This window comes from Akebia trifoliata, chromosome 3, assembly GCF_017979445.1.
Source record: "Akebia trifoliata isolate Shusen 1 chromosome 3, ASM1797944v1, whole genome shotgun sequence".
In the NCBI taxonomy this organism is placed as follows: Eukaryota; Viridiplantae; Streptophyta; class Magnoliopsida; order Ranunculales; family Lardizabalaceae; genus Akebia; species Akebia trifoliata.
This window is the reverse complement of record NC_141377.1, coordinates 9,692,076-9,704,618: the sequence shown is the minus strand read 5'-3', so window position 1 is coordinate 9,704,618 and position 12,543 is coordinate 9,692,076. Positions and strand designations below refer to the sequence as shown.

General features: G+C 36.2%; 1 protein-coding gene and 1 pseudogene across 2 annotated transcripts; one reads left to right on the top strand and one right to left on the bottom strand.

Moving 5' to 3' along the window:
* Positions 1-1,795: 1,795 nt before the first annotated feature.
* LOC147405935 (cytochrome P450 CYP749A22-like) lies at positions 1,796-4,469 on the top strand. Its single transcript, XM_086433830.1, has 5 exons — positions 1,796-2,281; positions 2,373-2,596; positions 2,750-2,982; positions 3,203-3,587; positions 3,695-4,469. The coding sequence occupies exons 1-5, from the start codon at positions 1,975-1,977 to the stop codon at positions 4,118-4,120; spliced, it is 1,575 nt and encodes a 524-aa protein (XP_086289956.1). The 5' UTR covers positions 1,796-1,974; the 3' UTR covers positions 4,121-4,469.
* A 2,229-nt stretch (positions 4,470-6,698) lies between these two features.
* Positions 6,699-7,966, bottom strand: LOC147405934 (cytochrome P450 CYP749A22-like; annotated as a pseudogene). The gene is made up of 3 exons (XR_015176209.1): positions 7,563-7,966; positions 7,262-7,485; positions 6,699-7,130 (listed from the first exon to the last, which is right to left on the bottom strand). The product of XR_015176209.1 is annotated as a cytochrome P450 CYP749A22-like (transcript).
* Positions 7,967-12,543: the final 4,577 nt, after the last annotated feature.

The window sequence follows — 12,543 nt, the reverse complement described above, 5'->3', positions numbered from 1 at the left end:
TTTTGTAAACCATTTTTGATGGGGTTAGAAGTTTTGGAATGAGCTGATTTTTGGTGAGGATGATCTCCTCACCATAGAGATCATCCTCACCAAAAATCAGCCCATTCCAAAACTTCTAACCCATGTAAGACAAAACACGTTTGTTAAAGTGTGTGGTAAAACTTAGGGTGCTGAACGGGACCCATATATATATATATATATATATGGGTCCCTATCCGTGGCCAACAGTTTGGCAAACATTTTGGCAAACACTTTTTCAAAACATGGGTTAGAGGTCTTGGAATGGGCTGATTTTTGGTGAGGATGATCTCTACGGTGAGGAGATCATCCTCACCAAAAATCAGCTCATTCCAAAACTTCTAGCCCCATTTTACAAGTTGAAAAATCGTGAACCGTCCATTTTTTGTAAACCATTTTTGATGACGTTAGAAGTTTTGGAATGGGCTGATTTTTGGTGATGATGATCTCCTCACCATAGAGATCATCCTCACCAAAAATCAGCCCATTCCAAGACCTCTAACCCATGTTTTGAAAAATGTGTTTGCCAAAATGTTTGCCAAACTGTTGGCCATTGATCGCTACCCTATATATATATATATATATATATATAGAGAGAGAGAGAGAGAGAGAGAGAGAGAGGGAAATGTTCAGCAACAAACATTTTGGCAAAACATGGGTTAGAGGTTTTGGAATGGGCTGATTTTTGGTGAGGATGATCTCTACGGTGAGGAGATCATCATCACCAAAAATCAGCCCATTCTAAAACTTCTAACCCCATCAAAAATGGTTTACAAAAAATGGATGGTCCACGATTTTTCAACTTATAAACTGGGGTTAGAAGTTTTGGAATGGGCTGATTTTTGGTGAGGATGATCTCTACAGGCGATCATCATCACCAAAAATCAGTCCATTCCAAAACTTCTAACCCATGTTTTGAAAAATGTTTTGTCAAAATATTTGTTGCTGAACGGGACCCATATATATATATATATATATATGGGAAATGTTCAGCACCCTAAGTTTTACCACACACTTTAACAAACGTTTTTTGTCCTACATGGGTTAGAAGTTTTGAAATGAGCTGATTTTTGGTGAGGATGATCTCTATGATTAGAAGATCATCCTCCCCAAAAATCAGCCCATTCCGAAATGTTTAGCCCCATGTTTACACGTTGAAAAATCGTGGACCGTCCATTTTTTGTAAATCAATTTTGATGGGGTTAGAAGTTTTGGAATGAGCTGATTTTTGGTGAGGATGATCTCCTCACCATAGAGATCATCCTCACCAAAAATCAGCTCATTCCGAAACTTCTAACCCATGTAAGACAAAACGCGTTTGTTAAAGTGTGTGGTAAAACTTAGGGTGCCGAACGGGACCCTATATATATATATATATATATATATGTATGCTCCAATCCTCATTTATCATGAAAATTTATCATATAGTTATAAAGTATAGATCATTAAGAAGGCTAATTTTTTGTATCAAGCTGTACTTGGGTTTGGATCCAAATTTCATGTGTCAAGTGGGCTGAAAGGGTGTGCCAATTGAATTGGGGGATGGCTAGTTGTGACATCCGTTCAATTTTTTTTGCTCACAGTACAACCCAACAATCGATTGACGTATGGTGTAAGCAGTGGAGAGAAAGTTTCTCTCTCCTGCCGCGCATCCTCCACTTATGGATTTTAATTTTAAGATTTCAAATTTAAAAGGGTCGTCGGATTCACATGGATTATCATGTTGGCAATTCTAAACCACATCCTTCTTGATTTCTTTAAAAATCATCATTAAAAATCACTCTGTGACATCCTCCAAAGAATTCTTCCCTCTTCAAGACAAAAAAGTAACATTTTAGAAATTAAAGTCAAAAGGGCATCTGAAAGATTAATCTTCCCATCCCCATATTTGGTGATGATAAAGATGCAAGATTTCTTTAAAAACAAAACATAGTTAGGGTTGGAAAACTGGATGAGATGTTGTTGAGTTTACCCGAAAACATGGGTGTTGGAATTCTAACACTCTTGGTTTCAACTATTCTGTGTTTGATCGCCCTTTTAAGTCTCATCCTCAAGTTCTTTTACAGAGTATGGTGGAATCCAATTCAGATACAAAGTATGTTGAGGTCACAAGGAATCAAAGGCCCATCTTACAGATTCATCTATGGAAACAACAAAGAAGTTTTAGATATGAAAAGGGACTCCATGAGCAGGCCAATGAAGTTGTCACATGATATCCTTCCAAGAATTCAACCTCACATACACTCATGGATCAACATATATGGTAAGGACTATATATTGATATAACTTAGTTCCTAACTTGATCAGGAATTGAATTCCTAGTGTTTTTTTTTTCTTCTTTTTCTATTGAATAGGGAGGAATTTTGTCACTTGGCGTGGTTCTAAGGCTCAATTGATTATAACCGAACCCGATCTGATCAAAGAAGTTCTATACAATAAACATGGAGTGTACACGAAACCAAAGTTTAGAGGTTACATAAAGAAGCTGTTAGGAGATGGGCTTTCAGGCTCAGAAGGAAAAAAGTGGTATAAGCACCGCAAGTTGGCTAACCGCGCTTTCCACGCAGAGAATTTGAAAGTAAGTCACACCACCTCCATTAGTTTTTGTTTTTTTTGAATCATTTGAAAAGCCCATGAAGTATGTTTATGATTATGGTTAATTAATCTACATGTCAATATATTTAAATTATGTAGAATTTTAATGGTAATAAGTTGAATGGTTGGTAAGTAGGGAATGGTTCCAGCAATGATATCCAGTGTGGAGATGATGCTAAAGAGGTGGAGAGAACGGGAAGCGAAGGAGATAGAAATATTTGAAGAATTTAAAGTTACAACAGCTGATATAATTTCCAGGGCAGCTTTTGGAAGCAGTTACTTAGAAGGACAGAAAATCTTTGAGATGCTCAACAAGCTGGCTTCAATTGCTGCTGAAAATGCTTATAAAATAAGACTCCCTAGTATTGGGTAAGCTTTCATTTTGTTTTTTAGAAAAATTCCAATTCATCATACCCCATTATGAGAGGAAATTTAATTCACTTTCTATTAAATCCAATTCAATATAAATGTTTTCTGACAACACAATTAAACCCTGAAAATTGCAAGGATATTGTCTATATTTATTAACTGTTCAATCTTCTGTTCGTCTGTCTTAACCTAATTTGATCAAAATTCTCATTTTTCATAGAAAGTTTTCAAAAACAAGCGATGACATCAAAGCAGAGAAACTTGAGCATGGAATACGAGAATCTATCATAGAAATAATACACAGAAGGGAGGAGAACATAATGATGGGAGAATTAGATGATTATGGTTGTGATTATCTTGGATTACTTGTAAAGGCAAATCAGGACGGCGATGAAAGCAAGAGAATTTCCATAGATGACATGATTGATGAATGCAAGACATTTTACTTTTCTGGGCATGAATCAACTTCCACTTCACTTACATGGACTGTTCTTCTTCTAGCCCTCAACACAGATTGGCAAGAGAAAGCTAGGATGGAAGTAATGGAGTTATTTGGTTCAGGAAATTCGACTCTAGATGTTAATGGTATCGCAAAGTTGAAAATGGTATGCTGTTGGGTCTGTTGAAAGCAATTTTTTTTACGTACCCATACATTATGAAGAAGCATTGATCTCCTCAAGATCATTGTAATTAATTTCTTTGTTTCTTGCAGATGACGATGATCATTAATGAATCTTTAAGGTTATATCCTCCTGTTCTTAACATAACTAGAAGTACTTCAAAGCAAGTAAAACTGGGAGAGCTACTCCTTCCACAAAATATAGAATTGATTATTCCTTCTCTAGTAGCTCACAATGATCAGAAAATTTGGGGAGATGATGTTCACCTTTTCAAGCCAGAAAGATTTTCTGAAGGGGTCATGAAAGCAGCTGAAAACACCATGGCCTTTCTTCCGTTTGGTATGGGCCCTCGATCTTGTGTAGGCTTGAATTTTGCAGCCACTGAAGTGAAGCTTGCTCTGTCTATGATCCTACAACACTATGCCTTCACTCTTTCTCCATCTTATGTGCATTCCCCAATTCAACACCTCACAAATCGTCCTCAACATGGTGTTCATATCATTCTCCATCCATTGTAAATATGGGTTGTTGCATAATCAGACATCGATCCCAACATGAATGCATGTCAAGAATCATGGCTGACGCAGTCTGCAGTTTATGAGTAAGATTAAAATTTTGATAAAATGACTCCCCCATGTGGCATACTCAATCGACTCCCCCTGACGTAACATGTGCTAGAACCGTATATCTGTACTCCTCGGGATACACAGCTGCACATGTACCCCGAGGAGTACAGATCTACAATTCTCGCCACGTGGGAGAGCCATTTTATCATTACTCATTAGATAATGTTTGCATTTAGATATGTATTATTGGTTGTTGTAGACAAGAAGTAACCGATCAGAAAATCTTGCTTGCTTTAGTTTTTATCACGTTAATAAGATAAGAATGTGGATTGAGGTAATAGGTTTGAACACACTTATATCACCACAAGTATTGCTTTTCAGACTCAAAATAGTATTTTATATTACAAACGAGAACTGTAATACTCTTGTCCATAACTATCAAACTCTCTCATTTGATGGTTTTTCTCTACTAAGCAAATATTGTAAGTACAGAGGAGAGACCCTTTGGGGATGATTTATTTGGCCCTTCTTGACACAACATGTTGAGCTTCTCAGAAATTTTTTCCTTTTGGAGCATCTACTATAGTTCTAATGTTAATTCAAATATTAGAATAGGGAAAGAAACAAATAAGACAAGATGATCACATTTGAAGGGGCTCTCTCTTTGAAAGGATAATCGGCACTTCTATCCTAGATGGCTCCTTCACTTGGCTCTCTTGTCGGGTTTCATTTTTTATTTTTTATCTCTAGCTTTACTTTTCTCTCACATGGGGGCTTTCTATCTCCCTCTCTCATTTATAATAAATTTTGTAATAATTTCAAGAATATTGGAACAGCTCTTCAAAGCTGGGGATGTAGTCCAAATTTTAAATGAATGTCGTGAACAAATCTTGTGTATCATACTCTCTCTCTCTCTTCTCCTTCTTAGTACTTACAAATTGCTACGACCATAAGAACATCGCCGAAGGCAGCAAACCACATTAAGTCTCAGTCAAGGAGTCACTCAAAGGCACCCTACACCGAACGACCAAGAGACATTGTTGAAGTAATACTAGCAATGAACGGCCATAAAACATAGTTTAGATAGTGGTGGGACTACCCTAACTGCCAGTTGGCATGTAATGTGCGCAAAGACCTTATTCTCTGTGTACATAACAAAAATGGGCATCAACGATCAATAAATATTATGAAGTAATGTTTGGAAAAGTTGCCTTATAAGTGTTGCTATCAAAGACGACAGAGTCCATAGTGGTTAGAGAAGGGAGATGATGAAGCAAGCATTGTTTTTTCTTCTTGATTGATTATTGCAAATCCATTGCTCATTGTTGGAAGACAATCCATGACTAGAATTTGGCTACGGATATGAGAATATGTATCATTAAGCCACATTAAGAATTGATAGACTCGCTCCTTTTCTTGGAAGTATTGGAGTTCCTTGAGGCTCTACTGTTGTATGAGCTCCCAATTCATCCCAGTAAGATTTGAGAGCATTGTCATAAATAGCCAGAGATTGTTGTTCTTGTTGAAAAACGCAAATAGCTCTTTTCAATTGATAGATGTGAGGATTGTTGCTTTGGGAGAACCTTTGATTGGTGCCATGAAATCGGGAAACTGATTCGGTTTTCTAATAGAGTTCATATCTACTCTCATTACCTCAATCCACATTTTTTTATATTTTATCTTCTTCTCATTTTTCTAATATTTTCAACCAGCACAATCTTTCAAATGGGGGCTGTAATCAACCTTAGTTGACTGTTCAATACTGAAACATTATTGTTTGGTCGAATGTTTAGTTTCATACTCTCATGAATGAATGATGAAGCTTGTTGGGACTGAATTTATGTTTGAATTTAACCTAATTAAATTCATATTTTATCTCAATTTTCATGTCATTTCTTCAGCAAGTTGAGACTTCCCTGTTCTATCCCTCAGTATCTCAATTCAAGCTTAACATGATAAAGCTAACGCCACGTCTTAATTGCAGTTCGCAACGATGTCTGATTTGTGACTTATGATCTACAACAAATGATAATTCATCGAATTCAGGTTTCTTTTTTTCATAAAAACATTAGTATTCATAACTGGGATGTCCGATTGATCTGACGGACCGGAGTCTCCATTATGTAACAACCCGTATCTACAATGGATGGAGAATGATATGAACACCATGTTCAGGACGACTTGTAAGGTGTTGAATTGGGGAATGCACATAAGATGGTGAAAGGGTGAAGGCGTAGTGTTGTAGGATCATGGACAGAACAATCTTTGCTTCAATGGTTGCGAAATTCAAGCCCACACAAATTCGAGGACCCAAACCGAATGGAAGAAAGGCCATGGTATTTCTTGCCAATCTGTGTTGAGAGCTAGAAGAAGAGTAGTCCATGTGAGTAAAGAGGAAGTTGTTTCATGCCCACCAGTGTAAAATGTCTTGCATTCATCAATGATGTCCTCTATCGAAATTCTCTTGTTAGCATCCATTTCCTTGTTTGCCTTTACGTGCAATCCAAGATAATCAGATCCATAGTCATCTAATTCTCCCATCTTTATCTTCTCTTCCCTTTTCCTTATCATTTGTATGAAAGATTCTCTTATTCCATGCTCGAGTTTCTCTGATTCCTTGTCGTCACTTGTTTTCAAAAGCTTTCTATGAAAAATGAGAATTTTGGTCAATTTTCAGGGTTTAATTGTGTTGTCACAATTAATGCAAATATCAATTTTCTTAAAGCTTACCCAAGACCAGGGAGCCTTATTTTATAAGCATTTGCAGCAGCAATTGCAACCAACTTGGTGAGCATCTCAAAGATTTTTTGTCCTTCTAAGTAGCTGCTTCCAAAAGCAGCCCTGGATATTATATCAGCTATTGTAACTTTGAATTCTTCGAATATTTCTCTCTCCTTCGTTCCCGTTCTCTCCACCTATCAAGCTTCGTCTCCACGCTAGCTATCATTGCTGGAACCATATCCTACTTACCAACCATTCAAATTATTACCATACAAAAGGACTTGTACATAATTTTAAAATATCTTTATGTAGATTAATTAGGCATAATTATGTATGTATATACTCAATGGTGATGGTGGTGGTGTGACTTACTTTCAAATTCTCTGCATGGAAAGCGTGGTTAGCCAATTTACGCGTCGTGATCCACTTTTTCCCTTCTGAGATTACAAGCCCATCTCCTAATAGCTTCTTTGCGTAACCTTCAATCTTCATTTTCATGTACACTCCATTTTTATCGTTTAGAACCTCTTTGATCAGATCGGTTTCAGTTATAATCAATTGAGCCTTAGAACCATACCAAGTGAGAAAATTCCTCCCTATGCCAATAGAAAAAACAACTAATTCAATTCCACATCAACTTAAGAACTAATTTGCATCAAAATATAGTCCTTACCATATATGTTGATCCATGAGTGTATGTGAGGTTGAATTATTGGAAGGATGTCATGTGACAACTCCATTGGCTTTCTCATGGAGTCCCTTTTCATGTTTAAAACTTCTTTGGTTTTCCATGGATGAATCTGTAAGATGGGCCTTTGATTCCTTGTGACCTCAACATACTTTGTATCTGAATTGGATTCCACCACACTCTGTAAAAGAACTTGATGATGAGAATTAAAAGGGGGATTAAACACAGAATAGTTGAGACCATGAGTGTTGGAATTCGAACACCCATGCTTTCTGGTAAACTCAACATCTCATCTAGTTTTACAAGCATAACTATGTCTTATTTTGAAGAATTCTAGCTTCATTATGATTTCCAATGGGGCAAGGAATCTTTGTATTGAAGAGCGAAGATAAGCTCTTTTAGATGCCCTTTCGACTTTATTTGCTTGGAAGTTTGAAATAATTGCCCTGACATTTCCAAGTTAGAGTCCCCCTTGCTTTACTAAGTTAGTAAGAGTTTCACCCTTACTAAGGGTCAAAGGGCTCACCTCTTGGCATCTAAAAACATGATTTGATGCTTCAGCCTTGTAGAGGATGAAATTCCATGAATTAAAAAAAAAAAGTATTTTCATTATTGAATTTTATTTTTAAGTTTGGGAGTTATGTGAAAGTTCGGTAGCCTTCCATTTTCAAAACCTTGGGTCTAGTTCAAAAGTAGTTATTATTATTTTTTTATCTGAGTTTTTCCATGAAACTTAGAGGACTGTGGTGTTGGATTTCTGATGTGGTTATCAATTTGAGGAAAACGACTATGTTACTATGTTAGTAAGGAAAGAGTTTCACCTCCAAATTCATACATACATTTCAGATTATAATAAGTTTTTGTTTTTGTTTTTTCTGTTTGCTTGCTATCAGCCCACCGACTCATAAGATTTGGGCCCACCCCCTAGTGGAGAAATTAGCCTGCTTGATGATTTATAACCATTATATCTAAGCAACTTTCATGATGAATCAGAATTGTAGGAGAAAAATATTAGATTGTCAATGGGTCGGGCCGTAAATGTTTTGGTGCTAATCAGGCCTCAAAATCCTACACAAGCCCAACCATTATATAATACCCGAACCAAGTAAAAAATAACCTATATCAAAGCCCGGCCTGGCCAATCATCCAACCTCGACCCTGGCCCCAAACATGAATCAAGTCTAGCCCAACTTAAACTAATAACTTAACGCACTACATGAAAAAAAAATAAAAATAAAAATAAAAATAAAAAGGGTAAATTCAATACCGAGGTCCATCAAATTTAACCCTTTTTTTAAGTAGTGTTTAAAAGAATCGAGTCGAATTTACCCCTTTTACATGCAGTGACAGGCCTAATAACACTACCCAAACCTAGTTAAATATTGGCTAAGCCAAGCCAAGAAATCTTTTGCAAGGGAACATGAATTCCTCGGGGATATGGTCACGAGGAAATCCTTTTCCTAAGGGTTTGGGTGGAAGATATTTTCCCACCAATGGAAAACTGTTTTCCAAGTAAAGTGATCGCAAAAGTGCACAATCGACGAAATTGATTTTTGGTGTCAAAGATCCACAACAAGGTGGGCTCTTCAAGAGAAGCCAATCCGAGGTAGACTTAATATGCACCAACTTAAAACACAATTTAGGGTGAGATGTATAGACGTAAAAGTCTAAGGACCTATTCGTACTTATGGTAAACTTGATGGACTATTATATAATTGTAAAAAATACAGGGACTTTTGTGTAATTATTAAAAATTTAGGGACTTGTGTAATTATGAAAAATTAAGGACTTCTCTAAAATTATGTAAAAATTAAGGAATCCCTGCATAATAATGAAATGTTCTAAGACTCTTTTGAAATAGAAACCTCTTATATCCTTTTATTGGATCTATATGGACATGCATGTTTGTGGAGGAACCCGAGTAATTCAATTTTCTCATATCTGTTTTCATCCACCAACCTAAACGCATCCTTAGATGGTGCATCATCAAACTACCCATGCTCATTATCCCTGGAATTTGTATGAGCTTCTCTTCTTTCCACATTCTTTATATATACCTTACATTTTCATTAAATATGACATCTTTACTTCTAATAAATTTTCAATTTTCAAGATCTCAAAATCGATGGCCAAATCCATCAATGCCATAACCAAAGAAAATACACTTCTTAGACTTATGATCTAACTTGCTCCTTTCATCAAAATCAATATGGACATAAGAGGAACAACCAAAATTTTTGAATGGAATAAATTTACATCTTTTCTTGGCCAAGCTTCTTTTTGAAAACCAAACTTCAAAGGAACTGAAGGCTTTCTATTGATCAGGTATGCAAAAGTGTTCATAGCATATGCCCAAAATGACTTAGGCAACCCAACATGTATCCTCACGCTCCTGGTGCTATACAATGGTTCGGTTCATGTGTTCTATGATGCCATTTTATTGGGACTTCTTAGGAATAGTTTTTTGTCTTCTAATCCCAATAGGTGTACACCAATCTTTGAATTCATCACTACGATACTCTTTACCATTGTCTAACCTCAGACATTTCAGTTTCAACCCAATTTCATTCTCGACCAAGGATTTTCACTTCTTGAACACACCACATACATCAGACTTCTATTTCAAAAAATAAATCTAGAATTTTCTTGTGTTGTCATCAATAAAGGTGAAAAAATAGTGAGAACCATGAAAAGAAGAAAGTTTGACTGACCCCACACATAAGTTCATCTTCTTTAGCCCAGATAATTTACCTATGGAGTACATTACCTTCACCCCCTTCTCACCCATGTGCCCAAGCCTATGATGCCAAGTATTAGTATCCATACCTGTAGAAGCCATTATTATAGAACCATAGGTCCCCAATATAACATAAAGAGTCATTTCTTTCTTGCCACGGGCTACCACTATAGACGCTTTAGTCATCTTTTAAGACTTACCTAAGAACATGGTAAGTATCCCAACTCTACAAGCTATCCTACTAAAATCAGGTTCCTCTTCAACTATGGAACACGTCTCACATTTTAAATTGTAAAAATGTCCCATTCAGTAGATTTATCTACATATCACCCTTACCAACAATGCTGCAAAGCTTATTGTCCTTGAGATATTTTCTACCAAAATCACCTTGTACATAAGTCTGTAGAATATCTTTATGAAAAGTAACATGAAATGATACTCTAGAATCTACTACCTATGTGTCCTCGTACGTGGCAATAGATAAGAACAAAGCATCAAAATCACTATCATCAGAAAGGTTACTAGATTTTTTATCGTCTTGATTTTTTATCTTTGCAGGTTTCTTTGCAATCCCTTTTGAAATGACCATTCTTCCCACAATTCCAACAACCATCTCCTTTTGCATGTGGTGTTTTAGACTTGCCCTTTTTCGAACTTGATTGGCCTTTATCTTGGTTTCCCCTCTTGGACTTTCTTCCTCTTTCCTCAACACTTAAGGCATTCCTTGAAGTATTAGTTGATCCTGAAGATTTTCTACAAGCTTTCTCATTTAAGATGACGCCAACAACATCATCAAACTTCAATTTTTTAGAATGAAAAGAATTGCTCACAGCCATTACCAAACTATCCCTGTTATCTGATAATCCAAATAAAATTAGTAGGGCCCTGATTTCATCTTCAAAGATTATCCTAATGGATTCCAACTATGTTGTGATTGTATTGAATTCGTTCATATGCTCAACCACACTACCACCGTCGACCATCTTCATGTAGAATAACATTTTCATCAAGAAAACTTTGTTTGAGGTAGAGGGTTTCTCATACATCCTTGACAAAGCAGTCATGTTTGTGTTGTAGTATTTTCCTTAGAGATTGAATGCCACAAACAAAAGGGGAGATGATCGAATGGTACCCAAGACTTTCTTGTCGAAATTCTCACAATCTTCACTTGTCATGTTCGTTGGTTTCTTCACTTATCCTCCTAGAGGAAGATAAAGGTCCTTCTAATAAAGAACATCCTCGATTTGCATCTTCACAGTCTGAAATTTGAAACATTGAACTTCTCGATTCTATCTTCTCTTCGACCATTACTCCCACTCAAACTAAATTTAACTCTAATATCTGTTGTTAAGAAAATAGGTGTAATCGAAACAAGAAAACGAATCAAAAAAACAAACACAAGATGCAATCACACAAAGAAACACAAAGATTTTATGTGATTCCCTCTAGATTGAGGTATGTCCACTAATCATATTAATTTTACTATTAAGAGAAAACTCGCAGTTACAGATTACACTCTTTCACCAAAAAACGATAAATATAAATACCCCAAGAAACCTAACTAGGGTTTTACATAATATTAGCTTGACCAGGGTGAAGGCGTGGCTTAATTTACAGTACCTCCTTGTTGATCAGGTACTTTCAGGCTCCACAAACCATAAAGAGAGAGTCCGTGGCTAGAATTTGGCTACATATATGAAAATATGAATCATTAAGCCACATTAAGAATTGATAGATTCGCTCATTTTCTTGGAAGTAATGGAGTTCATTGAGTGCCCCACAGGAGCAGGTAGGGATTGTTGTATGAGCTCCCAATTCATCCACATAAGATTTGAGAGTCTTGTGGTAAATAGCCAGAGATTGTTGATCTTGTTGAAAAATGTAAATAGCTCTTTTCAATTTAAAGATGCAAGATTGTCGCTTTGGTAGAAACTTTCCTCAAGGTTGAGCCATCTTTACGAGGTGTTCGTCCACAAATTATGCTCTTTGTGAGAGTTTTTTCAATGGAATCGAGAATCCATGACAAAAGAGAAAAGGAAAAAACAAGTCATTACAGCATTCCCAAGATGCATATAGATCATATAGATTACAGAAACCAAGGAATAAGGAATAATATAAAAAACTAAAAACAGACGCTACTAAAATACAATACCAACAAAAAGTAAATTTGCTTGGTGCCATGCCTGATTTCAGTTTCCTTATAAAACAGGGAAACTTAAACAATATCCT